At 59.0% G+C, this 27,757-nt stretch overlaps 1 protein-coding gene across 1 annotated transcript; it reads left to right on the forward strand.

The window, feature by feature from the left end:
- Window positions 1-510: 510 nt before the first annotated feature.
- On the forward strand, window positions 511-26,889 carry LRRC27 (leucine rich repeat containing 27). Its single transcript, XM_061162943.1, has 11 exons — window positions 511-576; window positions 1,420-1,680; window positions 5,959-6,089; window positions 8,459-8,517; window positions 11,732-11,884; window positions 13,557-13,920; window positions 14,774-14,917; window positions 17,216-17,315; window positions 22,293-22,411; window positions 23,305-23,443; window positions 24,124-26,889. Exons 2-11 carry the CDS (start codon window positions 1,483-1,485, stop codon window positions 24,262-24,264), a joined length of 1,548 nt encoding a protein of 515 aa, XP_061018926.1. The 5' UTR covers window positions 511-576; window positions 1,420-1,482; the 3' UTR covers window positions 24,265-26,889.
- Window positions 26,890-27,757: the final 868 nt, after the last annotated feature.

Raw genomic sequence — 27,757 nt, forward strand, 5'->3', positions numbered from 1 at the left:
CTAGGTGTCCGAAGCCAGTTCCAGGCGGGGAGGGCGGGGGGGCGGCTCCCTTGCCCTCCTGGGCGCTGAGTGTCGGCCTGACTGCAGCCGGGACCGCCATCCTGTGACCCCAGGAGGAAGGACGTCTGCCTGCTGCTGGCGGGGAGGTAAAGAGCAGGGAGGGCGTCCACGCTCTGGACGCCCGGGGCTCCACCAGGAAAGCCAGCCTACCCGTGCGTGCGATCGGCGGCTCCCCGCGGCCCCCTCCCTCCCGCAGCAGGACGCTCTGGGCCTCAGCGCCCTTGTCCCCTTTGTCGGGAACGCTCCACCTCCGTCCGTGTCACCGACCGCCCAGCCGAGAAGGGCGGGGGCGGCGGGCGAGGCGGAGACCTTACGTCCAGACCAGCGCGCGCGCAGGCGCAGCACCGTCCCCACGCGCCCTCCGCGCGGTTTGGTGCATGCGGGCCGCCGTACGGCCGGGCGTCTCCATGGCGACCGCGTGCGCCCCCCGCCTCCGACTGGCCGCGTCGCCATGGCGACCGCGTGCGCCTGCGGCCTGTATTGTTCCGCTGGGCCCTCCGCTCCCGGGGCGGGCGGGTGAGGACGGGCTGTGGGCTGGCACGGGGACCCGTTGGGAGAGGCTGGGGGCGCCGGCTGATGGGAAGTGGGGCGCACTGGAGACTCTGGGGCACCGCGCGCTTGTGGGGCCCGGAGCGCCGCCTCCCTGCCCCCGCGCGGCCCGCCCCGCCCGGGCGAGGACCCCTCGGGAGATGCTAGGGGCGCCGGGTGATGGGAGGTGGGTCCCGGAGCGCGGCCCACGCAGTGGGGACGCTGCCTCCCAGCCCCTGCGCGGCCCGGCCCGCCCGCTCGCGGTCCTGAGACTTTCTCCTTGGTCTAGAGGTTTGGGGAGGTTGCAGCCTGAACTCCCCGTAGTCATAGAAAAGGACCCACGGGGAGGCCCAGGGGGCGCGGGCCTCGCACTCCCCGCCCCTGAAATGGAGGGACAGACACACTGCAGACTCCTGAGCTGGCAGCACCCCCGCTGAGCGAAACGCTGATGGGAAGGACCCAGACCTGCAAATAAGAAAGGGCGAGCTCAGGGCGCCCTCCGCACCCAGGGGAGGGAGATGCCAGCGTGTGGGTTTGGAACCGTTCTGATTCGGTTTCGTCCCTCGAGAAGGCATTTCTCCTTTGCATTTTCCAGGAATTAAAAGTTAAGTCTGGAACTCCGAGGTGCAGAGGGAGGGGCGGAGCAGTTTAACCTGAGCCTTCTTGCAGCCCGCTTCGTTTTACCAAAGTCCGGTTTATCATGCTGTTTGTTAGACGCGCAGGTTTTTGTAAGCCAGCACAGTCATTGCAAGCCTGCCGAGCCGCCGGAAGGCGTGACTGTGCCGCGTACCCATTGTTGATGTGTCTCCCCTCCCCGCCCCCTGTCTCCAGGTGACTCCACACCCTGGAGGATGCGCCGTGGTCCCCAGAGGAGTGCTTCCTCCCGGCCGACTGATGGAGGGGAGCGGTTCCCTCTCGGTTCCCTGCGGGGCTGGTGACCAGGAGAGCAGCGCTGGCCAGGCTGGGAGCAAGCCCACCTCCGCCTCCAGAGACGCTCACGCGGGGGTCATCTTCTCCTCCTCAGCGATTTTAGACTTGAGTCAAAGTGGTCTTCACCATTTTGAGGAGATCTTTAAAGTCCCCAACCTCAGAGTAAGTGGGGCAGCCTCTGGGCTTGGTGCACGCAGGCCGTGTAGATGTGAATGAAGGCTTTGCTCACTTTCAGGTTTCTTTTTAGAGAGAAATTCTAGAATGAGGTGGATTGGAAGAGGGTCAGCTTGGGGTTTCATGTGCCGCTCACTGCAAAATGAGAAATTCCAGCAGGGGACCAGCCAGAGGCTAATGTCCTCTCCTTGGAAACATCTTAAGTAAAAAGCCCATGGTGGGTGGAAACTGTTGCTAAAAACACACTTGGTCTCTTAATCAAAACTCAGCACCCCTGAGAGACTTCCCTGGAGGTCCAGTGGTTAAGCCTTTGCCTTCCAGTGCAGGGGGTGTGGGTTTGATCCCTGGTTGGGTGCTAAGATTACACATGCCTCTCAGGCAAGAAACAAAAACAAAAAACAGAAGCAGTGTTGTAACAAAAGCAATAAAGAGTTAAAAAAATGGTCTATATCCAAAAAAAAAAAAAATCTAAAAAAGCAAAAACCACAGTACCCCTTAAAAACTTCAATCAAACCTTTCTTCCCCGACAGCGTTGCCCATGGTGAGTCCTTGACTCTGCTGTGGGCCGGTGCCTTCATGGGATCCCGCCCCCGCCTACTTGAGATCCAGCAGGTCTGTCTCCTCTGGCGAGTTCTACAGCAAAGTTCCCTCTGCACAGGTTGACGGAGACTGTCCAGGGTCAGCAGCTCTCTCGCTACCCAATAGTCACGCAGCTTCCTTGAACCTCAGCTTGTCTTCATGGTGTATCAGGAGGATCAGCACATAAAGCAGTGTCCACACAGGACACACACCCACGTGTCACGCTGTTAGCCTGCTGACTGACAGTTTTTAGTGCTTTTATTAGGTTGGCCGAAAAGCTTCTTCGATTTTTAAGTAAGAATAAAAGGCAGTTTTCATTTTCACCAAGAACTTTATTGAAGTACATATTCGTTGTTTTGTTCCATTACCTTCTGCCATTTCCCAGGCAACTTCGTAATTCCATCTTCCCAAAGCTTGTTATCTTTTTGAGCAAAGAACTGTTCCAAGTGCCTTTTACAGTCTTCCAGGGAATTGAAATTTTTCCATTAAGAGAATTTTGTAAAGACTGAAACAAATGAACATCCAGAAGTGCAGCATCTGCTGGATACGGAGGATCCCAGCCAAGCTGTAACAGTGTTTGCCTGGTCACCAAAGAAGCATTCAGTCTTGCATTATCCTGATGGGAGGTTTTTTTTTTTCTGTTGACTAATTCTGGACATTTTTCGTGGTATGCTGCTTTTGGTTGGTCTCACTGGGAGCAGCACTTGTTGGACCCAATCGTGTGGTTTTCCAGAAGGGGCTCAGAGGACTCCCTGCCAACTGCACCCCATACATCATCTCACCTTTGCATGAAGACCAGCCTTTGGTGTGGTTGGTGGTGGTTCATTTCGCTTGCCCTATGATCTCTTCTGTTCCACACTTTTGTACAGTATCCATTTTTCCTTGCCTGGTGTTTTAAAAATGGAACATTTTTGTTATGTTTAAGTAGAGAATCACATGTGGAAATAAGGTACAGAAGGTTTTTTTCACTTAACTTACGTGGAACCCAAATATCAAAGCGATGAACATAATTAAGCTGGTGCAAATGATTTTCAATGCTTGCTTGGAACATTTTGAGTATGTCCATTCTCTCCCGTGTGGTGTAACGTTGGTTATTCTCAGTGTCTCAGTTTGGTGGCTGTCAACTTCGAGTAGTCTGCTGAGCCATGGAGCATCGTCCAATGAGAAATCCCAGCATAAAACTTCACAAACCACTTTTGGCACTTTTGATCAGTCACAGCACATACTCCATACACGGCACAAGTCTTTTTTTTGCATTTCAATCTCATTCTTACCTTTCTCGAAATAAGAAAGCTTTTGTGTGTGCATGCTCAGTCAATAAGATGCTGAAAACATTGCTTTTTTTCTTCCATCTTCAGTGTTTAAATGGCTGCACAAAAATTGACCAGTTTTGGTAAGTTTTTTAAAAAAAAATGTATACCGATGTGACAGCTGTCACACTGTAACAAAATTGTTTCCAATGAAGTTAAAGACGAGAGCTACTGGAACCATCACATGCAAAGAAATGAACGAACTTCTTGGCCTCCCCAGTGTCTGTGGCCGTGTGCTTAGACTTAGGTGGCCGCTTGCTTTCCTAGCCCTGGTTGTGCTCCACAGCCTGTGTGTGCTGTCGGGCCAGCACTGGTCTTGCTGTTTCCTTAGAACTGCCCTCCACGAGTGAATTACTGTGTCTTCCTCTAATACACCACTTTTAGTGAAGCAAACGCTCTCGGTTCTGAACGAGGAGCCCAGCAGTGTAGAGACTCATGGTGCCTTCATGCATAAAAGGAGGAAGTCTTCTTTAGCCTGAATGAAGGGGCTTTATTTGTGCCTCTCAGAATACAGAGGTGTCAACCTTGTCACTGTGGCAACAAGTCCCCGAGTGAGGTGACCACCCCAGCTGTGGCCCTTCAGGTGTTACGTTGCGTTTTGCAGCCATAGCAACACCCTCCAGAGCCTCCAGTCACTCCCGCAGAGACCCTCACGGTCAGGGGACACGGACGCCCTCCCCAGCCTGCCCATCCTCATGAGGCCTCACGGAACCCGGCAGGCAGGGTGGGCTAATGTGATGCACTCAGCCTGGCCCCAGGGGGCCGAGGCGGGGGCCGACGTATCTCTGAGATCTCCTCCTCTGGTGTGGACGAGGACCCGCAGCTTCAGTGCTGAGTCTGGGAGACAGAGCGCCTAAAGCTGCCCGGGGGCTGGGCCGGGAGTGGCCTGGAGCGACGGCGTCCACAAGCCGAGCCCAGTCACCAGGCGGTCCCCGGCCATGTCTGAGCTGACCTGGGATTGTGTTTTCAGCTTATCTGCGGTTTCTCGCTGGCGTGTCTCAAGCGTGTGCCGTGCGCTTGACAGGACTTGGAAGGTGGCTTTGGCCGCAGAGCTGGGAGCCAAGACCCTGGTGGCAGAAGAGCGCCTGCCATGTGCCCGGGGCTGTAATAGAGCGGCCCGTTCCCCCAGGGCGTGCACACTGTCACAGGCCAGGCCCAGAGCACAGAGGGGCTCAGGAACCTCCTCCAGGGCACACAGCTCGCGGGTTTTTCCAAATAGAGATTTGAACCCAGGGAGCCTGGTTTCCCGGCCAGTGTCCTTCGGTTCCCCACTTTGCCGCCCTGGTGAATAGAAACACACAGATGCGTCTCTCTGTGGCTCAGGAAGGTCTCCTGGAGACGGGATGGCAGCCCGCTCCAGGATCCTCGCCTGGGGAATCCTGGGGGCAGAGGAGCCTGGTGGGCCGCAGTCCGTGGGGTCACAGAGAGTCGGACACGACTGAGCGGCTGAGACTTGCCCGTGTGTGAACGGTGACTCCACGCAGCAGGTGGCGACCGCGGGAGAGAAGGTTTCTGTGTCACCCCTGACGGCCACATCTCACTCGTACGCGGCGCGCTGCGCGAGGGCCAACGTGCGTGTGTCCCGGCCCCTCCCTCCCGTGCTGCCCTGTGTGGCTCCGTGGTGACCTAAGGGTCCACTGGGTGGGGGTCAGACTCCCTGACGTGACCGTGACCGGCTGACTCTGTGTGGCCGTTTGCAGCACCGGTGACGCCACGGCTCACAGCTCAGCCCTGCGCCCTTTGGTTGCCCTTTCAGCGCCTCCTGACCCAGGAACTGAGACCCAGACGCGGCGCCTGCCCTCGTCCTCTGGGCAGCGGGGCCGCGGACGCTGCGTGTGGGCCCGGGATGGGGACCGGGACGCAGACACACCGCGCGTGAAGGTGGGCGTCCTAGTTGGTGGAAAAGGTGGATGTGCTCGGCGGTGGCGTCTTGACCACCGGCCGGGAGAGAAGCCGCGTCCGGGTGGGAAGCCGCTCGAGCGGCTGCGTGGGGAGGCCTGGCCTCGTCTTTCTCACTCTAAATTTTTTAAGAGAAATGTTTGGTCGGATCGGGTCTCATCTGTGGCCTGCAGCGTCTCTCGCAGTGGCCCATGGGCTTAGTTGCCCCCAGCAAGTGGGATCTTCGCTCCCCGCCAGGGGACTGAACCTGCATGCCCTGCATTCAGAGCAGATGCTCAGCCGCTGGACCACCAGGGGAGCCCCCAGGCCTCGACTTTCTGATGCTTGTGTTTCCCGTTTCAACCATTTCAGGGGAAACACTCGGGTTTTCGTGTAACTCGCTGTGTGTGATTGCAGTCACCAGTGCCAATGTTTTGAGGGTGTATCACGTTTTAGAATTTAGTTGGCTGACAAAACATTCTTCTTTTCCCCCCGGAAGCAATTGCACCTTCAGCGAAATGCCCTGTGCACGATTCCCAAAGACTTCTTCCAGCTGCTCCCCAACCTCTTGTGGCTGGACCTGCGTTTCAACAGGATCACCGCGCTGCCCTCTGGGATTGGCCGTCACAAGTGAGTAGCATGTCTGTCTGGCCGGGTGAGGAGGTCACCGGCTCTTTAAAGTGCCTGTCTTTGGCTGCCTCACTCTCCCCCACTCCTCCCGTGAATCTCAACTTTAGAACAGAAGCGTGTAGTGGGGTCTTCAAAGCCGTTTAGAGCCTGTGGTGGCTGCAGGTACCGAAAGCGCATGTGCTGTGGTTGGTTTAGTCGCTAAGTCGTGCCCGACTCTTGTGACCCCATGGACTGTAGGCCGCCAGGCTCTTCTGTCCATGGGATTCTCCAGGCAAGAATGCCGGAGTGGGTTGCCATTCCCTTCTCCAGGGGATCTTCCTGACCCAGGGATTGAACCCAGGTCTCCTGCATTGCAGGCGGATTCTTTACTGACTGAGCTACAAGGGAAGCCCAAAAGCACATACATGATTATCACTTAGGACACCTAGTACCTCGGAACACGCCAGCACCACGGCGCCTCTGCTGGATGGCGCCCGCAGCTTTCCCCACAAGCAGGTTCCATCTCTGGCTCCCGTGTCAGAAATATTAATACTTCTGATGCATGCAGACCCGCGGCTTCGCTCCCGAGGGCCCATGTGTGACTGCACCAGCTCCCGGTAGACAATGAGACGCTCTTCCCGTCTGGGGGAACCGGAAACCCTGGAGCACGCTCTGTGCTGTCCTGCTGAGTTCCTGCCACCCAGATGCCAGGCGTCCCCTAGCATCCCCCTTCTAGAACCGAGGCCAAACTGCCTCCCCCGTGTGCCCCCCAGAGGCACGTGCAGCCTGAGGCCACCCCTCTCTCAGGCGCCGTGGCCCCAGGCCCAGTCCTCCCGTGGCAGCCTGTCGACCTTTAGGAAACCTCGTGGTTTGAATGTAAGACGCTCCTGTAGTGTCAGCGTGCCCGCGGCAGGGGTGACGTCAGCTGCAAGGGCGCTGAGGTGGGCCTGTCCCTGGGGGCAGAGCTGAGGCGGGGAGGCAGCAGGCGGCGCCCAGAGAGGGAGTTGCCGAGCTCGTAGGATGATTGCTAGTTTGAATTTCGTCAGGGAAGAGACAGGAGGTCACAGAGGGTTGCAGGGAGGGGGCAGGCCCGTCCAGAGGCCCTGCAGCTGTCCATGCGGGAGAGCCAACGGCATTTAGGTCGGATGGAGGGTGTGGGAGGGAGAGAGGGGTCTGAGGGTGACCCCCTTCCTAGAGGAGTCATCACAGACCCATGAAATGCAGAGAAGGGGCTGTAGAAGGCCCTTCAGTCGCCTGGACGGCTGTGCAGTGGTTTTAAAAGCATTTCACAGAAGTGAGTGTTGTGTTGCGTGTAACAGGGAAGGGCCCCCACGAATCGCCTGGGCCTGCTGCAGCTCCGCAGGAAGCAGCTCCGTTCTGTTGGCAGCGGGCGTCTCGGGCACCCCGGGTGGGGCACCCAGGCCATCTCCCCGAGCTCCTGGGTCTGCCGGGGGTCGTGCCCCTGGGCCTAGAGCGGCGTGACAAGCGGCTCTGCCCACTCCACTTTCTCACGGGCCCCCGCCAGCGTGGCCGGTGGCCTCAGCATCCCCAAGTGTGTGTCAGGGTGGTTTTCGGCAGCTCCGCTCATCACAGGGCCCTTGGCCGCTGTGTTGAGACCAGTTTTGTGCTCTTGGCCCACTGTTGACTTAGCAGTGGCGCTCGGGTCTGGAGAGTAAGCGCTCCTCAGAGGGTAAACAAACCAGCGCTGCTTCTCGTAAGCCCTGTTCTTCCTTCTGAAACAAAGACACGGCCTCAAACTTGAGAATTCTTTGATTTTGCCACTTCTGAAAGCCAGCTGCTGAATGTTGTCTAAGATATAATTTTGCCTGTGGTTTATACCCCGTTATGTCATTAAAATTAGATCAGCGTGCTGAAGAGCTGAAAACATGTTCATTAGAAATTTTAAGTAATTGTGGGCTTATTAAAAGCCTTAAACTTTCCAAAAAGCGTAATCAAAACAACACCAGCGTTCACGTGCCCCCTGTCTGTGTCGTGGGAGTGGGAGCCGCCAGCAGGGAGCAATTTAAAGTGTCCAGCAGCGTATGTGACGGGGCCATCGTGCCTCGGCAGGTGTTTGGCAGCGTCTAGAGATCCTGAGGTTGTCACGCTTGAGGAGGGGGCGTCTAGGTTGGGAGACTGGGACGCTGCTAGACACCCTGCAGGCAGGACGGGCCCACACAAAGCTGCCTGGTTCTGGCGCCTGCAGCACTGAGGCTGAGCCCGACCAGCTGCCAAGCGGCAAGGCTGCTGGCTGTCAGAGCAGAGTGTTGGGGGGAACGTGTGCACGTCTGCCTGGATGCCACCCCCACAGAGAGAAGACAGGTGAAGAAATGTGATGCTCATTTGACTTCTTGCTTGCTAAATTATATATTTTTTGTCTTGTTTTGAAGGCATTTGAAAACTTTGCTTTTAGAAAGAAATCCCATCAGAATGTTACCCGTGGAGCTGGGTAAGTGTTAACAAGCAGTGAAATGAAAGATGGGTTTAAATGCAGCCTTCCGCAGCCACTGGAACTCGCAGTGGACACACAGGCCCGCCCCCGCGTGGGGGACGCAGCCGATGCTGTCTGCTCTGGGCGCCGAGACGACGGGGCTCACGCAGGCTGCCACTGTCACGCTGACGTCCTGGATGTGCACACGTGTGTGAGCACTGCGGACGCGGGCCCTGCGGTGCTCAGGGAGGGCAGCATCGGGGCTCTGTGGGCCCAGCACCCTCCCAGTCCAGCTGCGCGCCCCCCTCGGCCAGCAGGGTCTCTGCTCACCCTTCTTTGCTTGCCTTGGGAGCTTTCCTACTCACCGCCCCTGCCCAGTACGTGTTTAAAGGCCTTCCTTTCAGATTCCGGCTAAGCTTCTGCATTTGCCTCCTCCCGTGTGTATTCTTGGTGACCTGGCATCTGGGGCTTAGCACAGTCCTGGAGGTTTATCCACGTGGGCGTGGATGCCGGGAGTGTGTCCGTCTCTGTTCACTTTCCCTGTGAAGGGTTCTTCCTCCTGCCTGGTTCCTGGGCTGCTCCTGCCAAGGCCCCATGCCTCCTGCCTCCCATGTGAGCTCTTGTCTTCGTGCATTCTGCTTTTAGGCGTGGACTGGATCCAGTGGACACTCTGTCTGCGTTACCTTTCTCCCATGGTCACCCTCTGCTGCTCTTCACTTCTTCTTGAAGTTTCATCTTCCATCTGGGACAATTTTGTTGGCGGGAAGACCTTCTTTTGGGTCACACTGAGTCTTGTGGTAAAGGATTATTGCTACTGGTCAGCCGTGAAGTCGTGTCTGGCTCTCTGTGACCTGGTGGGCTGCAGCACGCTGGGCCCCTCTGTCCTGCACTGACTCCTGGAGTTTGCTCAGATTCATGTCTGTTGGGTCGGTGATGCCATCCAATCATCTCATCGTCTGCCCCCTCAACCTCAGGCTTTCTCAAAGGCCATCTGCATCTTTCCTTCGTTGTTGGAGGCTGTTCCAGCGAGTGTGGGAGCCAGCCTGTAGGGGCTGACTACTGTGCAGATGTCTGTGTTGCGTGGATTCCATCATCTGTTCAGAAGTCAATAGTTTTGATAGAGGTACCATCTTCTTTTCTCTGGGCGCTTTAGAATGTTTCTTTTTCCGTTTGATTTTCAGTGGTTTGTCTGTGGTAGGCCTGCGTGTGGCTTTCTGTGTATTTACATTGCTCAGGGTTCACTGAGTAGCTTGAATCTGTGTATTGATGCCTTTCGTCAGATTTGGGGAATTCCGGGGCCGAGGTCATTTCTCTGGGTGTCGTGTGTCCCACATGCCTTTTCCTCGCATCCGGCACTCCTGACGGTTACACGTGGTTCTGACTCAGATGCCTCGAGTGCCCCCTTTCCCGGCTTCTATCTCCCCTCTGCGTCCCACCATCATGGACTCTGTGTTGGCCCGCCTTTGACTTCATCGGTTCTGTCTTCTGTGTCCAGTTTGCTGTTAAGCTCGTCTGTTTTGTTCAGTGGTTTTCACCTGGACTTGAGATTGTGTGTGCAGTGGGGCTGGGGGCAGGTATCATGACCAGTGCATGTTTTCAATGGTTACAGGCCAGTTTGTATTCTCTGTTCCTATGTGAGTCCACCCTGGCAGGCTTTCCTTTTATCTGGGGTCTTGAAGGACAGTTTGGGTGGGCTCAGACGCTGGGTCAGCGGGTTTTCTCCAGCACTTTAGCCTGGCGCTCCCTGCCTTCTGCCACCAATGCTCGTGACAAGAACTCAGCCATTGACCGTGTGGTGTTGCTCAGTCACTCATTCATGTCCAGCTCTTTGCAACCCCGTGATCTGCAGCACGCCAGGCCTCCCTGTCCTCTGTCTCCTGGAGCTTACTCAAACTCATGTCCATCGAGTCGGTCATGCCATCCGACCATCTCATCCTCTGTTGTCCCCTTCTCCTCCTGCCTTCAATCGTTTTCAGCATCAGGGTCTTTTCCAATGAATCAGTTATTTGCATCCAGTGGCCAAAGTATTGGTGCCTTAGCTTTGGCATCAGTCCTTCCAATGAATATTCAGGACTGATTTCCTTTAGGATGGACTGGTTTGATCTCTTTGCTGTACAAGGGACTCTCAAGAGTCTTCTTCAGCACCACGGTTTGAAAAGCATCAGTTCTTTGGTTCTCAGCCTTCTTTATGGTACAACTCTCACATCCATGCGTGAATACTAGAAAGACCAGAGCTTGTGGCTGGTCCCTTTGCGTAATGACTTGTCTCTGAGGTTATTTTCTTGGTCTTTCAGGAATCGCACCGGGACGTTCCTCGTGTGAACCCCTTTGAGCGTCCTGAGAGTGTAGATTAGCGTCTGTCGTTGCCTCTGGGGCCGTTTTGGCCGTGGTCTCCTCGGGTGACCCCTCTGCTCCTTTCTGCGTCTGCTCTCCTTACACACACGTTTGCACACCTGCCGTTGTTCCACAGTCTCTGGAGGTTCCGCTCTGGTTTTAACCCTTTCTCCTCTGTGATCTTCAGATGGAGACTCTCTGCTCCTCCACCTTCAAGTTCACTTACTGTCTCTTCTCCGTCTCACGCCTGCTGCTGAGTCCCTCCAGATTTTCATCGCAGTCTTTGTAATTTTCAACTCTAGAACTTCCACTTGCTTCTACACAAAAGAAGCTTCTTTTGTGTAGTTTCTACTTTTTATTGACATTTGTTGAGTCATTTCACTACATTTTCCTTTAATCATTTAAACATGGATTGTTGGGGTTTTTTTTTTCCATTTCTTTGAACACATTTCAAATGACTGTTTTGAAGTTTCTATGTGCTAAATCCGGCACCTGGACCAACTGGAAGACAGTTTCTTCCAACTGTGTGTTTCCTGAGTATACGTCCCGTTCTCCTCCTCCTCCTCCTTTTTCTATATGACCTGTAGTTTTGCTGTTGTTGTTGAAAATAGGTCTTTGAGATAGCATATGACAGCATCTTTGTATTTCGGTTTTCACCTGAGGGCTGCGGTTGCCGCTTCTGTTTGCGTATTTAATTTTATAACCACCATGGTCTTCATCCGCAGAACCCGTCTCCCCTGCAGAGTTTTTTTTTGGGGGGGAGCAGATCTCAGGCACCTGTCGTGACCTTTCGCCCAAGATCCTCGGCAGGCTTTCTCTCCTTCGTGCGGGGGGCCGGGCTGCCCTGACCGCCGGCTCCCGCCGGGCGGCGGGTGCTGATGGCTCTGCTCTCCTGCAGGGAGCGTGACCACCCTGAGGGCCCTGAGCCTGCGGCACTGCCCCCTGGAGTTCCCGCCGCAGCTCGTGGTGCAGAGGGGGCTGGTGGCCATCCTGACCTTCCTGCAGATCTGCGCGGCCGAGCACGCGGCGCCCCGAGACGGCTCCCCTCGAGGTGGGTGGCGCGATTGTTAGGACGCACTGACGCCGGTGCTCTGTAACCCCGGGGCCCCAGGGAGTCACGCGGGGTAAGGGCGCCCGGCGCGTCCCCTGCCCGACTCACAGACCTCCGTGCTCACTCGGAGCCGTGTGTCTTCCTGGTTCCGTGTGCGTGGGTTTGCATCCTCGGTGCCCGTCACTGAGCTTGTCAAGGGTGGGTTTGGCTAAAAGCCCACTGGGGTGGTTCAAACGAAGCTGTCCTCACCTGCAAGCCCCCATGGAGGTGACCACCCCAGGACTGACTTAAAAATGCACCAAATGACCAGTCAGAACGGTGGTTTCCATTTTCATGCATTAGTTGTCTCCATGCCGTGTGGGGTGATGTTCAGCGTTCGTTTACAGTGCCTGCATCTGGCCCGTTTGCTTGACTTGAAACCCCCTCCGCTGGCATCTCTACTCCTGTTTGGTGGTGTGACGGGTCCAGTTTGCCTCTTCGATGCTGAGTCAATTGTCTGTCCACAAGCAAATTGGACACATGCTCATTTCTTGTCACTTCTTAAGACTTTTTAAAGCAGGTCTTTGCCCAGTTTGAAAACTGTTTTTCTTTAAAAAACAAAAGAACACCGACCCCCAGCACCGGTCCCCAGTGGTCGGGACCAGGCCGTCCTGGGCTCACACGAGCCACGCCTGGTGCAGCCGCAGTGCACCCCGCTGGGCCGCCCTCGGGTTCCCGCGGGAGGAGACCCGGGCCAGGGTTCCAAAGGGCAGGGGCCGTCCTACTAGCCTGTGAGTCCAGGTGTCCACCCGCCCACATTCCACGATCTCCCCAGAGCATGGGAGAGCAGCCTCCACTTCAGGAAACACTGTTGTGACATATTGTTTAGAATTTAACATTTTATTGTGCAGTTAAAACTCATCATCTTTCAGTCCCATTGTATTTTTTATTTGTATTTTTACAAAGAGAGCTCTATTGGTTCTAACGTGATAGATACATGATCAGCTGGGGAAAAGGGTAGAAAATAGCTGAATAAATTAGGCCAAAAAGCTGAAGATGAATTCATCTTATACCAGAAGGTAACTTGGACGGGCAAAGCTGTCTCAATGTGTTGAAGAACGCCAGGGGCCGCTGGGTCTGGGTGTGTGCCTCAGGCTGAGGCTGGGCTTGGTGGGCGAGCCCCCCACTCCGAGCCCACAGCAGGCCCGGGCCCCCTGTCTGTCTGTCAGTCGGCACATCAGGTCCTGCCCCGCCAGAACGGAGGCCACGTGAGGCCAGATGACCCCCGTCTGCGGGGTTCTGTGGCCCTAACGCCCGATGCGGAGTCTGGTGCACCTCGGGATGAATATGTTTGGGGCCAGTTTTCTCACTAGACTTTCCTAGAGATCAAAGTGTCTAAAGTCAGCAGAAGCGCTGCAATAAAATATCACAGGTGTGTGGGCTGAGCATCAGTTAGAAGCAGATACTAGAAGGTCTAGATGGGGAAGATATCTTCATTTATACAGACTAGTGTGGAGTGAGGGCCTGGGGCACAGAGATCCCCCCGCCCACCCTACACAGGGAGCCCCCAGCCTTCTCTGTGCAGGGACCACCCCCGGCCCTCTCTGTGGGAGAGGCCTCCAGGCTGCGTGCGTCTCGGGCTTGGAGCTGCAATCTACTAAAACGGCCTTTTGTTCGCTGTCCGTTTCCCCAGTTAAAAAGATGACCGTAAGGGATCTGCCACAGCCCGTGTTGGACTTATCCGAAGAGCGCATGCCGAACAAAGAAACCATTGGTTCTCAGGAGCCAAAGGGAAGCATGGTAACAGAAAAGGCAGACTCTTTCCCACCTGTTGAAACACTAGACCTGCTCGGGCCCGGGAGGTCCACCGAGACCCCAGAGGACTGGCCGAGCGAGGAGGAGATCCGGCGGTTCTGGAAGCTGCGGCAGGAGATTGTGGAGAATGAGCGGGCGGGGGCGCTGGGGAACCAGCTCCTGCCGGTGGAGCTGCCCCCCAACCTCAGGGCTGCGCTGAGCTCCAAGGGGAAGCCGCTCCCCCACCCGAGGCCCCTCTTCAGGTGAAGGCAGGAGGCGAGGCTGGACGCGGTCCCCGCAGGTCGTCACGTTTTTCTGCGAGGCCCTAACGTTACAATGTCAGGTGGACGTGTGTCCACATCGTCATCCCAAGACGTGGCAGGTGCCAGCCCCGGGTTAGGGTTCAAGTTACCCCGACGGTGCAGGGGGGAGGCCAGGGAAACAGGCTCAGAGCAAGAGGTTACGTGAGAGGAAAAACTCAGACGCCGTGTGCGTGTGCCCAGCATGTGTGTGCACGTGTGTGTGCAGAGAGAACATGACCCAGTAACACTGGCGAACACAGCTCATACGTCGGCACGGGCAGTGACGTCACGTCCAGGGCACTGACGTGGTCTGCGGTCACTCGTCTGCGGCCCCGTGGACTGTGTGGACACGCGAGTCTGTGGTGAAAGTCTGCAGTGAGGCTGTGAGCACCGGCCCATCTGAGCTGACAAGGCTGCGCTGGGCGCAGCTGGAAAACAGACGAGAGCTTAGATCCCCAAGCAAAGGGGGCACGTGTTCACTGCATTGTTGCTGTAGGTTTGAGAACTTCTCAGAGGAAAGCATCGTTGGAGGGTCACTGCCTGGCCGTGGCCCTGGGCTCACAGCGCAGGGCTCCCCGGCCGAGCCCCGATGGCCTAGTTCATCTAGGTCCACGCCCACCTTTTCCCGCAGCGGCAGTCTCACCTGGTCTCAGGTGTCTCACAGTCGTGACCTGGCCTGGGGAGGGGGTGGAGGCCCTGCCCACCGACAGAGACGTCGTGGCTTCTGCAGGCAGCCGCCCGCGGCCCCGCGCTCACCCCCGAGCCCGTCTCGGACTGCGTGACGCGCTCGGCTGACGACCTCGTGTCGTCGTAGGATGAAGGTGCCCTCTTTCCAAGGTGTCCTGCCCGAGCTGGACTCTGCCCAGCAGGCCCTGGTCCGCGCCAGCCAGCTGGGGGAGAGCCGGGGCCTGGCCCTCCGGGAGCTGCGGGAGAGGCAGGCTCAGGAGCAGAGCCGGAGGTGAGTTTGGGGGGGCGAGTTGGGGGCGGTGCTGGGGTCAGGGCGGGGAGTGCCTGGGATCAGGGAGGGGGGCCCCGGGGTTGGGGCAGGGCCTCCCAGGGTTGGGGCTGGGGGAGCACCGGGGTCTTGGCTTCACTGGAAGCTGCCGTGGTGTACCCCATGGCTGGGCACGGCCCCTCGTCTGCTGCTGGCCTGTGTCCCCCTCTGCTTCCTTATTCTCCCCAGTCCGTCCTCTCCTGTTCGTCACCGGCTCACAGGCCTTTTTTAAGGCAAGTTGCTTACAGTAGCCTGCTGTCCGTGGGCTCATCCCGCCCCTACCCCGGGGTCTGGGCTGACTTGGTCGGCCTCGAGGGGGTCACCTTGGTCCCGTCCTCACTGTCCGCCCTCTGCCCTCCAGCCCAGCCAACCGCCCATCTCCAGTGCACCCTGGGCCCCCAGAGACTGCCTAGCACGGACGGACTGCCTCCAGCATGCCCGGGTGCCCCACCCTCTGGTTGGGTTTGGCCGGTGGGGGGTCCGGCAGGAGGTCAGTGGGGCAGGGGAGAGGGAGGGCAGAGTCTGTCTGCCCCCCACCCCCGGGGCTGCGGTGGGCACAGCCCCTCCTCCTAGCTGGGCCCGCTCTGCCCCTGCGGTCCCGCCCCTGTCTTGTAAATTGTCTGAATAAACCTCCTGAAATCAGCTCACCTGAGTGTCTTCTCTCAGGACCCTCGGGTGTAGAGGGTTTGCGTGCTGGTCCCAGCCCGGACGTGCTTTTCTAGTCGGGTTCCGTCGCCTTCAGGGAAAGGCCGGTGCTGCAAGGTGCTCAGACCGGGGCAGGGAACACAGCGTCCCCGCCCGGGGCCCCCACCCCGTGACTGACAGCGCAGCTGAGCGAGACGGTGTGGCCTGGGCTCCCCTGGGCCGCCCTCCCGTCACCTGGGTGTCTGTCCACCTGCGTGCCGCATGGAGCCCGTTGCACCCCCCTAAGGCCCCCCGCCCCCTCCCCATCCAGGCAGGTCTGCAGGGGTGGCTGCCACCCCCCTCCCGAGCACCTCTGCCTCCGTCACCCATGGCCCCACCCTGCGTGGCACAGCTTCCTGTGGGCAGCGGCTTGGGGCTGGTGGGCAGCCCCGCAGGGGAGGAGGGCTCCGTGCAGGTGCAAAGGGGGCGCCTGGCCCCCGGGAGGCTGGGGGGGAGGACAGCCAGCCTCTCACCGGGCCTAGGGATGAGCAGGCCGGTGAGGGGTCCCAGGATGGCACAGCCCCCCGAGGAGGGTGCGGGGCAGTGACACCCTCTCCGGGAGGACCCAGGCCTAAGCTGCAGGAGGAGTGAGGAGTGAGCTCTGGGGAGGGGGTCTGAGCACCCACAGTGAGCTCCTGGGAGGCGGGCGGCGGGGCTGCAGGGGGCGAAGTGCTCTGCTTGGAGCACCAAAGCCTGTGCCACCCTCAGGCTGGAGCCCAGGACAGAGGCCTTGAAGGGCGCCGGCCAGGAGCCCAGGAGGGCCCAGCCCCGTGACCCTGAGGACGGAGGGGATCTGGCCCCTCTGGGCGGGGCCCAGGCTGCAGGGAGGGGCAGGCGAATCTGGGAGGGCTCTGCCCCGGGAGGAACTGGAGAGCCAGGTCTGGGGGCCGGAAGGGGATGCCCCAGGGACAGGCACCCGGAAGAGTCAGGACGTGGTTCAAACAGGCGAGTGGCCGCCTGGGCTGGAGAGATGGTGTCCAGAGCCGGAGTTCGGCGGGTGAAGCCCTGGGCCTGGCTGTCCCAGCGCCACAGCTGCGGCCCAGGGCTCTGTTCAGCCAGGGAGCTCCCGGGCGTGGTGCCTGGCACGCGTGGAGGCATCGAGCCCCGGGCATCATCAGGGGGTTGTGGTGCAGCGGGTGATACGCTACCAACAGCCCAGCCATGGGTGCCAGGCGACAGAGACGGGGCTCAGGCTCCTTATGAGGCTCAGGCGTCGGAGAGTGAGCGGGCGGGCGGCTCGGCGGCCCCCAGGGCTGCGTGCAGACCCGTAAATGCCCGAGGCCTTGGCTCTGGAGCTCGCGGCCCCAGCTGGGCCTTCCTGGAAAGAGTCCTGGTGCCTCACAGGGCAGGGGCTGGCCAGAGCTGGGCTGGTCCCTGCCCGGAGGCCCAGACAGACTCAGAGGCGCCAAGCGCTGCCCAGGAGGCCCGGGTGTCCGGCCGGCGTCTGTCCTCTGGGCGGAGAGGGGGGGCCCGGAGTGACGGGCTTTTGTGTGAAGCTCTAGAAGTGACCGTAGAAACGCTGGTGAGAGCCGCCTTACCCACAGCACTCAGGTTCTGCTCCCCCCACCCCTCCCCCAGAGACAAGCGAGAGCTGCAGGAGTGGAGGGAGTGCGCCCAGAGGAGGAGAAGGCCGGAGGAGCCCGGGAGCCTACCGGCCCCGCGCCTGCGGAGGGACCCGGTACGTCGGGGGTCGGGGAGGGCACGCCCGCGGAGGGGAGGGGGCGCCCGCGGAGGGGAGGGGGCACGCCCGCGGAGGGGACAGAGGCGACCCCGCGGAGGGGAGAGAGGCGCCCCCGCGGAGGGGAGGGGGCGCCCGCGGAGGGGAGGGGGCACGCCCGCGGAGGGGACAGAGGCGACCCCGCGGAGGGGAGAGAGGCGCCCCCGCGGAGGGGAGGGGGCGCCCCGCGGAGGAACCCGGTATGTGTGGGGGTGGGGGGGCGCCCCGCGGAGGGGAGGGAGAGAGAGGTGCCCCCGCGGAGGGGAGGGGGGGCCCCGCGGAGGGGAGGGGGCGCCCCGCGGAGGGAAGGGGGGGCCCGCGGAGGGGAGGGGGGCCCCGCGGAGGGGAGGGGGCCCCGCGGAGGAGCCCCGGAGCCCGGTAGGCGGTGCTGGGTGAGCCGGCTGCGTCCAGGTACCCGCTCCTGGACGGACGTTCCGTGTGTGGACAGGCACCTCTGTACCCCCTGCCTTGCAAAGCCCGTCAGCTCTTCGTCCTGTTCTTCTGCCAGACGTGACCTCCCGCAGAAAACAGAGACCACCAGCTCGTCCACCCTGTCCCGGCCTCTGCCGGCCGCCCCCCTGCAGCCGCGCTGCCCGGCCTCCCTGGAGCTCCCTGTGGGTACTCAGACCCCTTCCCCGAAGATCACCCCTCACTCCTCCTGCAGCTCAGGAGAGTCCTCCCGGAGCAGGCGTCTCTGCCCTGCACTCTCCTCTGGGGGTTGTGCCGTCCTGGGACCTCCCCCCTGCACTGGGCTCCTCATTCCCAGGCCCAGTGAGAGGCTGGCTGTCCTCGCCCCCCCATCCCTCCCACGGGCCATCCGAGGCCCAGTGGGTCCTCGCTTGCACCCGCCAAGCACCCCCAAGCAGCTCCGTCCTGGCGCCTAGGCCTCATCACCTGCTCTGCTTGGGGCAGCCTTGTGTCTGCAGCCCCCACCCCTGTGTGTGAGACCCCAGTAATGAAGTCACTCTGCCCCTGCCCAGGGCCCCAGGGCCTCCCTGCAGCACCCCAGGTGTGTCCTCAGAGCGGGGTGGGGCTGGTGGCCGTCCACCTCGACCAGCACAGGCTCCTGGCTCCAGGCAGCCGGTGGCCGGACTGTGCGGGTCGTGCTGGCCTATTGTCCCTCTGGAGTCCGTCGGCCTCGCCTGCTCCCTTCCGCAGGCACTCGGCCCGCCAGCGTGCTGATCCGGCAGCAGACGGGCTCGCGATGGCGGGCTCAGGGCCCCCAGGCTGGACTCTGGTCCACAGTCCAGGCCACGGACCACGAGCCCAGCAGCAGACCTCCTCCCCTCCCCCGGGGCCCCGGAGGCCCATTTCCCCTCCACCTGCACCCCGGCCTGCCTGCGCGCAGCCTCTTCATGCAGATGAGGGCGCCTCCCTCCCCCCCCAGCACAGAGCGGATTGTCAAGGTGACCCCTAGAGACCAGGGCCCCACTGCGGGGCTGGGTTTAGGCCTCGTTGTGGCCGTCGGATGGGGCGCCTCCATGAGTCACGTGTGCCTGAGTGCCCGTGACAGACCTCGTGCCGTCTGGACCGTGGTTAAGCGCGCGGTTCAGGGGCACTTGGCGCCGCCCCGGCACTCCACAAGCACCACCTCGCCCACCTGCAGGGCCTTCCTGGCTTCCCAGACTGCCGCTCTGTCCCCGTGCAGCGCTGGCTCCCCAGCCCCTGGCCCCCACCCTGTCTGTGTCTGACTCCTGGGACCCCCGTGAGTGAGGGCACCCTGTGTGTGCGCCGCGGCGGTCATTTCACTGTCCAGCGCGTCCTCAAGGCTCGTCGGCATCATGGCCTGTGTTGAAATCCCTTCCTCTTGGGGGCCGAGTGACGTTCCGTGTGTGGACAGGCACTTTGCTTCTCTGTCCGTCCAAGCACGGGCACTGAGTCGCTCCCCCACGGGGCGGCCATGGCCCAGGTCGCGGTATTTGCGCGCTCAGGCGTGTGTTGCTGGGGCTCACTGCCTTTTTGCATGCTTCCCTCCAGCTGGAAATGACTTCCGTGATGTCGTGCAAGAAGAAGCTTGTCCCATTCTGTATATTTTGTATATTACGGAGAAATATGGCATCTCGTCACTCCGTTACTAGGGTTCATAGCATAGGAATTGAAGAGTGTCTGTAAACCAGGAGTAGCACTTTGCCTGCTAAGTTAAATGTAACAACTCTGAAACTAAAAATAGGAAGCTAAAAGTGGAAGTATTTTTCATGGCCTAAAATACTATAATCAAAGTCAAACATGGGGAGATTATTTGTGACTTATATTTGTAACAAAAGATTAATATCTAATATATAAGGAAAAACCAGAAATAGATTTTTTAAAGAGTGCAGTAGACAAACAGGCCAAGGGTAGGACAGGCAGGTCGCAGACGACGCCCGGGTGGCAGAAAATCCAGAGGAGACGCCCATGTCTCGGGGCTCCAGCTGTGAATGGCGGCCAGCGTGCTCAGGGCAACCTAGAGAGATGGGGCTGCAGAGGGCCGGCTGCAGGCCATCCGCTTCCAGGAGCATGTCCAGGAGATTTAAAGACACTAAATTGTTGGGAGACTTCTGGGGGCCTGTCTCAGAGAAGGAAAAGCAATCGTGTGGCAGGCCTGTAGGTGGAAAGCCTGTTAGTGGCCCTCAGCGTCATCTGCAGGGGCGAACGTAGGCAGGGGGCTCCATCCATTGCATCCCTCATTCTGGCAAGCTTGGCGGAGGGGCCGGGCTGGGGACATGAGGGGACACGGGGGTGCCAGGCCTCCTAGGGCCTGGCCTCCTAGGGTGGGGGTCGCCGGCATCCTGTCCACCGCCCGCACGGGTCAGGAAGCTTCCTCTGGCCCAGGCAGGGGCCCGAGCCTCGTGACTCATCACCCACTCTTTAGAAAGCGTGGTGTCCTCGTTTTTCATCATGCTCTGAACCCAGCGGCTTTGTCAGTGACCTTGGAGTCCACGCGCTGTGCTCTGGCAACACGGTGCTGGGGTGCGGCCGGAATCACACCCTTCGTGTCTTAAAGGTAAAAGCAGGCGTCTGCGTCTAAGAAACCCCACTGGACCCAGCGCTTGCCCAGGGTCCGCGGCAGGCGGGCCTGACCCGTGGTCCTGTGTGTGCAGCACCCCACCTCCCAGGCAGGAGGTTCCGATTCCGCTGGTCTGCGCAGCAGCTGTCCCAGCGAGGGTGGGAGTCGGGGGGAGGGGAGAAGCTGGCCGGCTCCTGCTCCCTCCGCCCCCAGCCTCCCCCGGCCTGAGGCTCCTTCTGAGGTCAGGCCAGTGCTGCTGGGCTGGAGCTGGTGACGCAGGTGGCGGACCTGGTGACCCACTTAGAGGTGACCTGGCAGATTAGCCCTGCGTGACCCCCCCCCCGCGCTGCCCCGGCGCCCCCCGCAGCCTTCTCCCATCTGAGACTCACCCAATCCCTGCAGCAGCTGTGCGCCCCGACACACACACAGACTCACTCACACACTTCACAGATGCACTTGCACACTTCACAGACACAGACGCACTTGCACACTTCACAGACAGACGCACTAGCACACTTCACAGACGCAGACGCACTCGCACACTTCACACAGACGTACTAGCACACTTCAGACACAGACGCACTCTCGCACACTTCACACAGATGCACTCGCACACTTCTCACAGACGCACTCGCACACTTCTTTACACACACACAGTCCCTGCAGCAGCTGTGCACTGACTCACACACTTCACACACACACACACTTGCACGCTTCACACACAGACACACACAGTCCCTGCATCAGCGGTGCGCCCTGATGCACACACAGACTCACACACTTCACACACACAGACGCACTCACATACTTCAGATGCACAAGTCTAAGCTCCCTGGGTTGGGGGTTGGCTTGGTCCTCAGGGGTCCGGGGGGGCGGGGGCAGCTGCAGGCAGCGCCGGTTGACGGCTCTGGCATGTTGCCACCTGCGTCCCGGTTACAGGGCTGCAGGGCCCCCAGCTTGTAGCCCTGACGGCAGAAATCTTCCAGGTCCCCGCCAGGAGGAAACCGCCGCAGGATGGCTGGGGGGGTAGGCGCAGGGGCACCCCAGCAGAGCAGCTTCTCTTGTCGCAGAGCCCGGGCTCTGGGTGTCAGGCTTCAGGAGCCGTGGCTCTCCGGCCTTCCAGCACGTGGGCCTCAGTAGCTGCGGCACACGGGCTTAGCTGCCCCGTGGCATGTGGAACCCCCCAGACCAGGGATCAAACCCGTGTTCCCTGCACTGGCCGGTGGATGCCTGTCCACTGTCCAGCCAGGGAAGGCCTAAGCAGTCTGCGGATCCTTACAGAACCACGCAGCCTTTATCCTGCCTCCCTGGCCCCCGCTCAGGGCCCCTCCGCCCAGAAGAACCTGTCGCGGCTGCTTCCGGGGAGAACGGAGAGGGCGTCCTGCTAGAGACACTGGACGGTCACCATCGGAGCTTGTGGGGTCCCTGAGGGCAGTCGAAGCTCACCGGCCATGGTTCGGGAGGCAGGGGGCTAGTTAGGGGACACCCCTGAGCCCCGCCGTACCTGCACACTTGTGGGGGGCCGTGAGTTCACATGAAGCCACAGACAGAGGTCTGTCTCTGTCGGAAAAGCTGGCTCTGCTGCTTCTGGCACGTTTTGAAAGCCTGTTTTGTGCCGGTTCGTCGTGTCATTGATCCAAGCCGATGAATCTGTAATTCAGGCTTTCTGACTGCAAGGCGTCTTCTGCTTCCCCACTTTATTAGTCAGGCATGAGCCCGCATGTCAGCCTGACTTACGGATCGAACAGAGTCAGGTGTGTTGTGCCCACGCTCGGCTGGGCCGCCGAGCAGCCGTCTACTCGCCCATGTCCTGCGCTGTGGCCTCGCCCCCACTCGGGCCCGCGCCGGCCGAGGGTTGGGACCCCAGCGTGAGGGGCGCGAGCGTGCTGTGCCCGGCAGCTGCCTTGGTGTCAGCAGCTGTTTTCCTGAAAGGATCTTGCTGCGTCTTCCAGGGGGCGGCAAAGATGGCCTTTGCCACGGACCTGAGAGAGAACGGGAAAATACCGAAGAATTTGCCTGGAAAAGTGAAACAAAGCAAAGAAAAACCGCTGCAAGCATGTCAGGAAATGAGGTTGGTAACCGGGCATGATTCTGTCCCCCTAGACACGCCCCCTCCGCCGGCCCTGACCCCGGGGGTCCCTGGGCCCCTCCGGCCTGGCCAGGGGCGCTCACCTCTCCCAGCCCAGCCCTGCCCCCTCCACAGCTCTGGTCCGAGGGCACTGGAGGAAGGTGGTTGTGTTGTGACCTGTGGGTGGCAGAGGGCTCGTTCGTCCCTCATCCTGGAAATTGGGAAAGTGTCATGGGTCCGTCGGTGAGGTTAAGGCAGCCACGTGGGGGTCTCACCTGCAGCTGAGGAGTTGGTGGGGGGTGCTTGCACATCTGGGATCCCACGTTGCCCCCGTGGCCTCTTAACAAGCCCACAGCCGGCCACATCTATGCACAGACACCCCACCCCGTGGGTAGGACTTCCCAGGAGCTGGGGTCTGAGATGAGGGCAGTCAGGCCCCTCACCAGGGGGTCTGTCCTGAGGACTCAGGTGGCCACTGTGCTGGGGTGGGGGGTCTCAGGGGCCCGGCCAGGGGGGTGCCCCAGGGCCTGCCACCCTCCCCACTGCGCTCCCGACGTCCTGAGGGGGACACGGCCCCAGGCCTCGCTAAGCAGACCCTCCAACGTCACCCCTGAGGCCGTGCTCTGTTCCTCGCTGAGGAATTATTAAAACTGTGTGTTCCCGCTGGAAACAGACACCCCCTCCTTCAGGAGGCGCTGCGTGCAGGTCCGCGGTGTGTAACGTCTCACGTGAACCTGAGGGTTTAAAGCAGAGCAGGTCCAGCAGGAGGGGACACGGGAGGCGGCCCGTCCCCTGTGGGCGGGCACCCGAGGCGGGGGGAGCTGTCCCTCCCAGCTGGGGGGGACAGGAGGCGCTCCGGGGTGGGTGGGCGAGCGGCTCTGTCTCCCCGCACCCAGTCCCCGCAGTGGCCTCCGAGGGCAGATTCTGGCGGAGACGTTGAAGCCGCAGGCCCAGCAGCTGCACGCGCGGAGGAGCTGGTTCCGGGGGCTGGCGCCCCTCGAGGACGTCGGGAGGGCCACCCGAGACGTGGAGATGGTGAGTGTCCATTGAAACCCGGAGGGAACCACACGGGCTCTGACCTTGGGGTTTCCCTGGGTCACAGGGTCGGAGGGCAGGAAGGAAGCGGAAGCAGCAGATCCTGAATGGACGAGCCTGGGGGTCTCCCTGGTGCTGTCCTGGGGGAGGGGTCTCGGGGGGGGGGGTAAGGGAATGTGGGAGGTGGGACAGAAGGGAGACCCCTGAACGATGCACGCCAGCCCTCTGACAGGAGGGGGCTGCTCCAACACTGGCCCCCTGACCCCCTCACTCTCCATCTCACCGTTTCCTGGTCCAGATCTGTGAGGTGGGGAATGGGGAGGAAGGGAGACCCCCAGCAGAGGGGGCTGAGGCTTGTGGGGTGGTGGGTGGGGGAAGGGAGACCCCCAGCACAGGGGACTGAGGCTCGTGGGGCGAGGGATGTGGGGGGGAAGAACCCCAGCAGAGGGGGCTGAGGTTTGCAGGGTGGGGGCGGGGGGTGGAAGGGAGACCCCCAGCAGAGGGGGCTGAGGCTTGCAGGGTGGGGGTGGGGGGTGGAAGGGAGACCCCCAGCACAGGGGACTGAGGCTTGCGGGGCGTGGGGGGCCCTCCCCTTCGGGGGCAGCTCCAGGCCCAGGGCACAGGCTCTGCCCCCACCGTGCCTCTGCGTCCGGGCTGACCTGACTCCTCTCTGTCCCCAGGCCCGGACGCTGCATGATGAAGTCCTGAAGCTGAAACTGAGGTCGACCTTGAACAGAAACCACCAGTGCGCTGCTCTGCCCGGGAGCCTGTCGCTCGGGCCGGCTGCGTCCCAGAATATATTTTTTAACCCAAAGTATTAAGAATCTGAAGACGTTTACAGACACTACTGAGAGAGGGTCTTCTCACCTGGAAGACGGCCGTGGCTCGCGCCCTCCCAGGGCGCCCCCTGGCGCAGAGCCTGAGGGTCTGCGTCTCCATCCCTCCATCCGCACGTTCTGAGCCCGAGGCGGTCTGAGCTGCATTAAAGGAGAACGTGGTGACAGGCACGCGGCTCCGGCTCCATCACGGGCGATCGCGGGCGGAGCGCTTGGTCGTAGGCGCCTGCGCCTGCCCTCAGGCACGCCTCCCTCCCCAGGGGGCCCCTCCCACCTCCCCTGGGGGTCCCCACCCGCTTTCAGCCCCTCAACTTCCCCTTTGCCCCGCCTGCCTCCCTTCAGCCCCTCCCAGCTGCTCACAGCAGGTTCCGTGAGGTTCCTGGAGGTTCCGTGACTGACTGACTGCAGCGGGTCGGGGTCGTGAGCGGTGCCCTCCTCCTGCCTGGCTATGTTGCCCTCCCCCCAAGGGCGGCCCCGGCCCCCTGCCCCCCCAGACCAGTCCCAGACCCGCGGGGGGCCGTCACTCAAAGTCACTCAACTTAGCCTCTTGCGCTGGACATGTGATGACCTGAGATGAGGGCTTGATCTAGAAAACACCTTTGATTCTAATTGACAGATATAGGATAACTCAGAGTCTCGACTTCTTCTTGTGTCAATTTTGGTAGATACGTTTCTCAGTGACTTTTTTCATTGCATCCAAACTGTCTGGTTATTAGCATAAAATTCCTTGTAATCTTCTCATCCAGCGCTCTCTCAGTGGCTGAGGACCTGTGGCGCGTCCCCTCTCACTGTTGGTGTGACTCCGCCTCCCTAATCTTGCTCGGATTCATCGCTTCCGTTAGCCTTTTGGACAGTCACTGTGGGCTTTGTCGAGGCGCTGTTGTGTTTTCTGCGTCACTGGTATCTGTTCTCCTTTCCTCTGCTTCTTTGGGTTTGGTTAGTGCTGGGAGGGAACTTGCCCCCTTTCCGTGCATGTGTCAGAAAGGAAGAAACGTGTAACATCCATACCCTGGGCTCCCAGCTCAAGAGGCTAAGATGTGTCAGTTACTTGCTGCTGTGTAACAAGTTACTGCAAAGCAAAGCAGCTGGGAAAGCAGGTAAATAATAATAAATAATTATTGTGTGTGTTATTATATAGTATGTAACATCTGAGAAAACTCTTGAGGTCCCTTGGACTGCAGGGAGATCAAACCAGTCAATCCTAAAGGAAATCAACCCTGAATGAAATTCATTGGAAGGACTGATGCTGAAGATCCAATACTTTGGTCACCTGATGTAAAGAGCCAACTCATTGGAAAAGACCCTGATGCTGGGGAAGATTGAAGGCGGGAGGAGAAGGGGACAACAGAGGATGAGATGGTTGGATGGCATCACCGACTCGATGGACTTGAGTTTGAGCAAACTCTGGGAGACAGTGAAGGACAGGGAAGCCTGGTATACTGCAGGGTCCCAAAGAGTCAAACACGACTTAGCGAATGAACAACAACAAATGTAACCCATTATTATATTAATGTTATGAATGATAATAAATATCTATTATCTCTCCCAGGTTCTGAGGGTCAGGGTTGGCAGCAGCTGGGCTGGTGTTTCTGGTTCACTCAGGCCGGGGGAGGGCCCGTGGGGTCTGGAGGCTGGGCTGGAGGGTCTAGCTTGCTGTGACCCCAGTCCTGTGACGTGACTGTGACTACAGCTGCCACATGACTTCTGCTGGGAAACGTTCCGTGTGACTCGACAGGAATCTGCTTGGCGGCTGTTGGATGTGGTGTGTCCGTGTGACAAGTTGTCCCCTGCATCTTCAGGGTCTGTTCGTCTTGTCCTGTCTGCTGGGCCCCACTTGCAGCCACGGCGGTGGACTTGTCTATATCTCCCTTTAGCTGTGTCAGCTGCTGCTGTGTGTAGTCTGGAACTACGCTGTTAGATGCCTGCACATTTAGGATTGTTGTGTCTTCCTGTTGAATTAAACCTTTCATCAGTATGAAATATGTCTCAGTTTCTGGTTTCACGCTTGCTGCCTTCAGGCCCCTGCGCCTGTCGCTAGTATAGGTACCACCACAGCGCCAGTGTCTGTATCCTTCCACTCCGGGCTTCCTGTGTTTGTATATGTAGAGAACGTCTCAGGTGAGCATCGTATGTCGGGTCTTTCTTCCTTTCTCCAGCCTGACAGTATCTGTCCTCTGATTACAGTGACCCCTTATGGTCAAATGGGTGATTTTAAGTCTCCCATGTTGATATTCATTGGAAGAACTGATGCTGAAGCTGAAGCTCTAATGTATTGGCCACCTGATGTGACGAACTGACTCATTTGAAAAGACCCTGATGCTGGGAAAGATTGACGGCGGGAGGAGAAGGGGACGACAGAGGATGAGATGGCTGGATGGCATCACCGACTCAATGGACATGAGCTTGAGTAATCGCTGGAGCTGGTGATGGACAGGGAGGCCTGGCGTGCTGCAGTCCATGGGGTCACAAAGACTCGGACGCGACTGAGCGACTGAACTGCAACATGTTACTGTTTGTTTATGAGTCTCATGCTTTTGTTCCTTTATTCTTCCTTTGCTGTTCTCTGATGTTAATTTTTTTTAATTTAAAATTATTTTGGGGCTTCCCTAGTAACTCAGTGGTAAAGAATCTGCCTGCCAATGCAGGAGAGACGGTGCGATCCATGGTCCGGGAAGATTCTATCTGCATCGGAGCAACTAAGCCCACGAGCCGTGACTATGGGGCCTGGGCTCTCGAGCCCGGGCCCCTAAACTGCTGAGCCCGCATGCCCCAGGCTGGCTCCGTGATGAGGAGCCACGGCAACGCGAAGCCCCCATTCACCACAGCTACAGAGAACATACACAGCAACGAAAAGCCAGCATAGCCCCAAATAACTGAGTAAGTAAATAAAAATTATAAAAAGTGCAGGTCATAAAAAAAGAAAGCAAGACCTCATGATCTAGAAAACAGAGCATCAATAAAACAAGTTTTTAAACCAATTTTTAAAAAAAATATTTTTTGATGTGGACCATTTTTTTAGACTTTATTGAATGTTGGTTACATTGTTGCTTCTGATTTATGTTCTGGTTTTTTTTGGACCGGGAAGCACGTGAGGTCTCATCTCCCTGACCAGGGAGTGAACCTGACCTCCTCCATTGGGAGACGAATTCTCAACCACTGGACTAAGGAGGTCCCGAAAACCACTTTTTTTTTTTTTAATTTTAAAAATTTATCTGGGGGGGGGGGGAAGCAGGGAGGGAAGGGAAACTGGGGTCAGGGGACACACAGAAGAAAAGACACGTCTAATTTTCCAAAATGAAGAGAGAAGGTTAGGGATCGTTAACAGGATGCAGAGCGAACGGAACTTCAGATGAGCGGCAAAAAGGGCAGAGGGAATCACCAACCAGCAGAACAGACAGACACAAAGGCGGAAGGGATACAGTCAAGGGTATCGGCCATCACGCTGAACTTTTTTGGGGGTGTCGGCATCACAGCTTAC

Source organism: Dama dama, chromosome 15, assembly GCF_033118175.1.
Source record: "Dama dama isolate Ldn47 chromosome 15, ASM3311817v1, whole genome shotgun sequence".
Lineage (NCBI taxonomy): Eukaryota > Metazoa > Chordata > Mammalia > Artiodactyla > Cervidae > Dama > Dama dama.

Excerpts from the sequence above, each read along its gene's own strand:
- LRRC27 (XM_061162943.1), top strand. The coding sequence starts at position 1,483 with ATGGAGGGGAGCGGTTCCCTCTCGGTTCCCTGCGGGGCTGGTGACCAG. Across the intron at positions 11,885-13,556 it reads CCGAGACGGCTCCCCTCGAG|TTAAAAAGATGACCGTAAGG; the intron begins GTGGGTGGCGCG and ends CCGTTTCCCCAG. Across the intron at positions 13,921-14,773 it reads CACCCGAGGCCCCTCTTCAG|GATGAAGGTGCCCTCTTTCC; the intron begins GTGAAGGCAGGA and ends GTGTCGTCGTAG.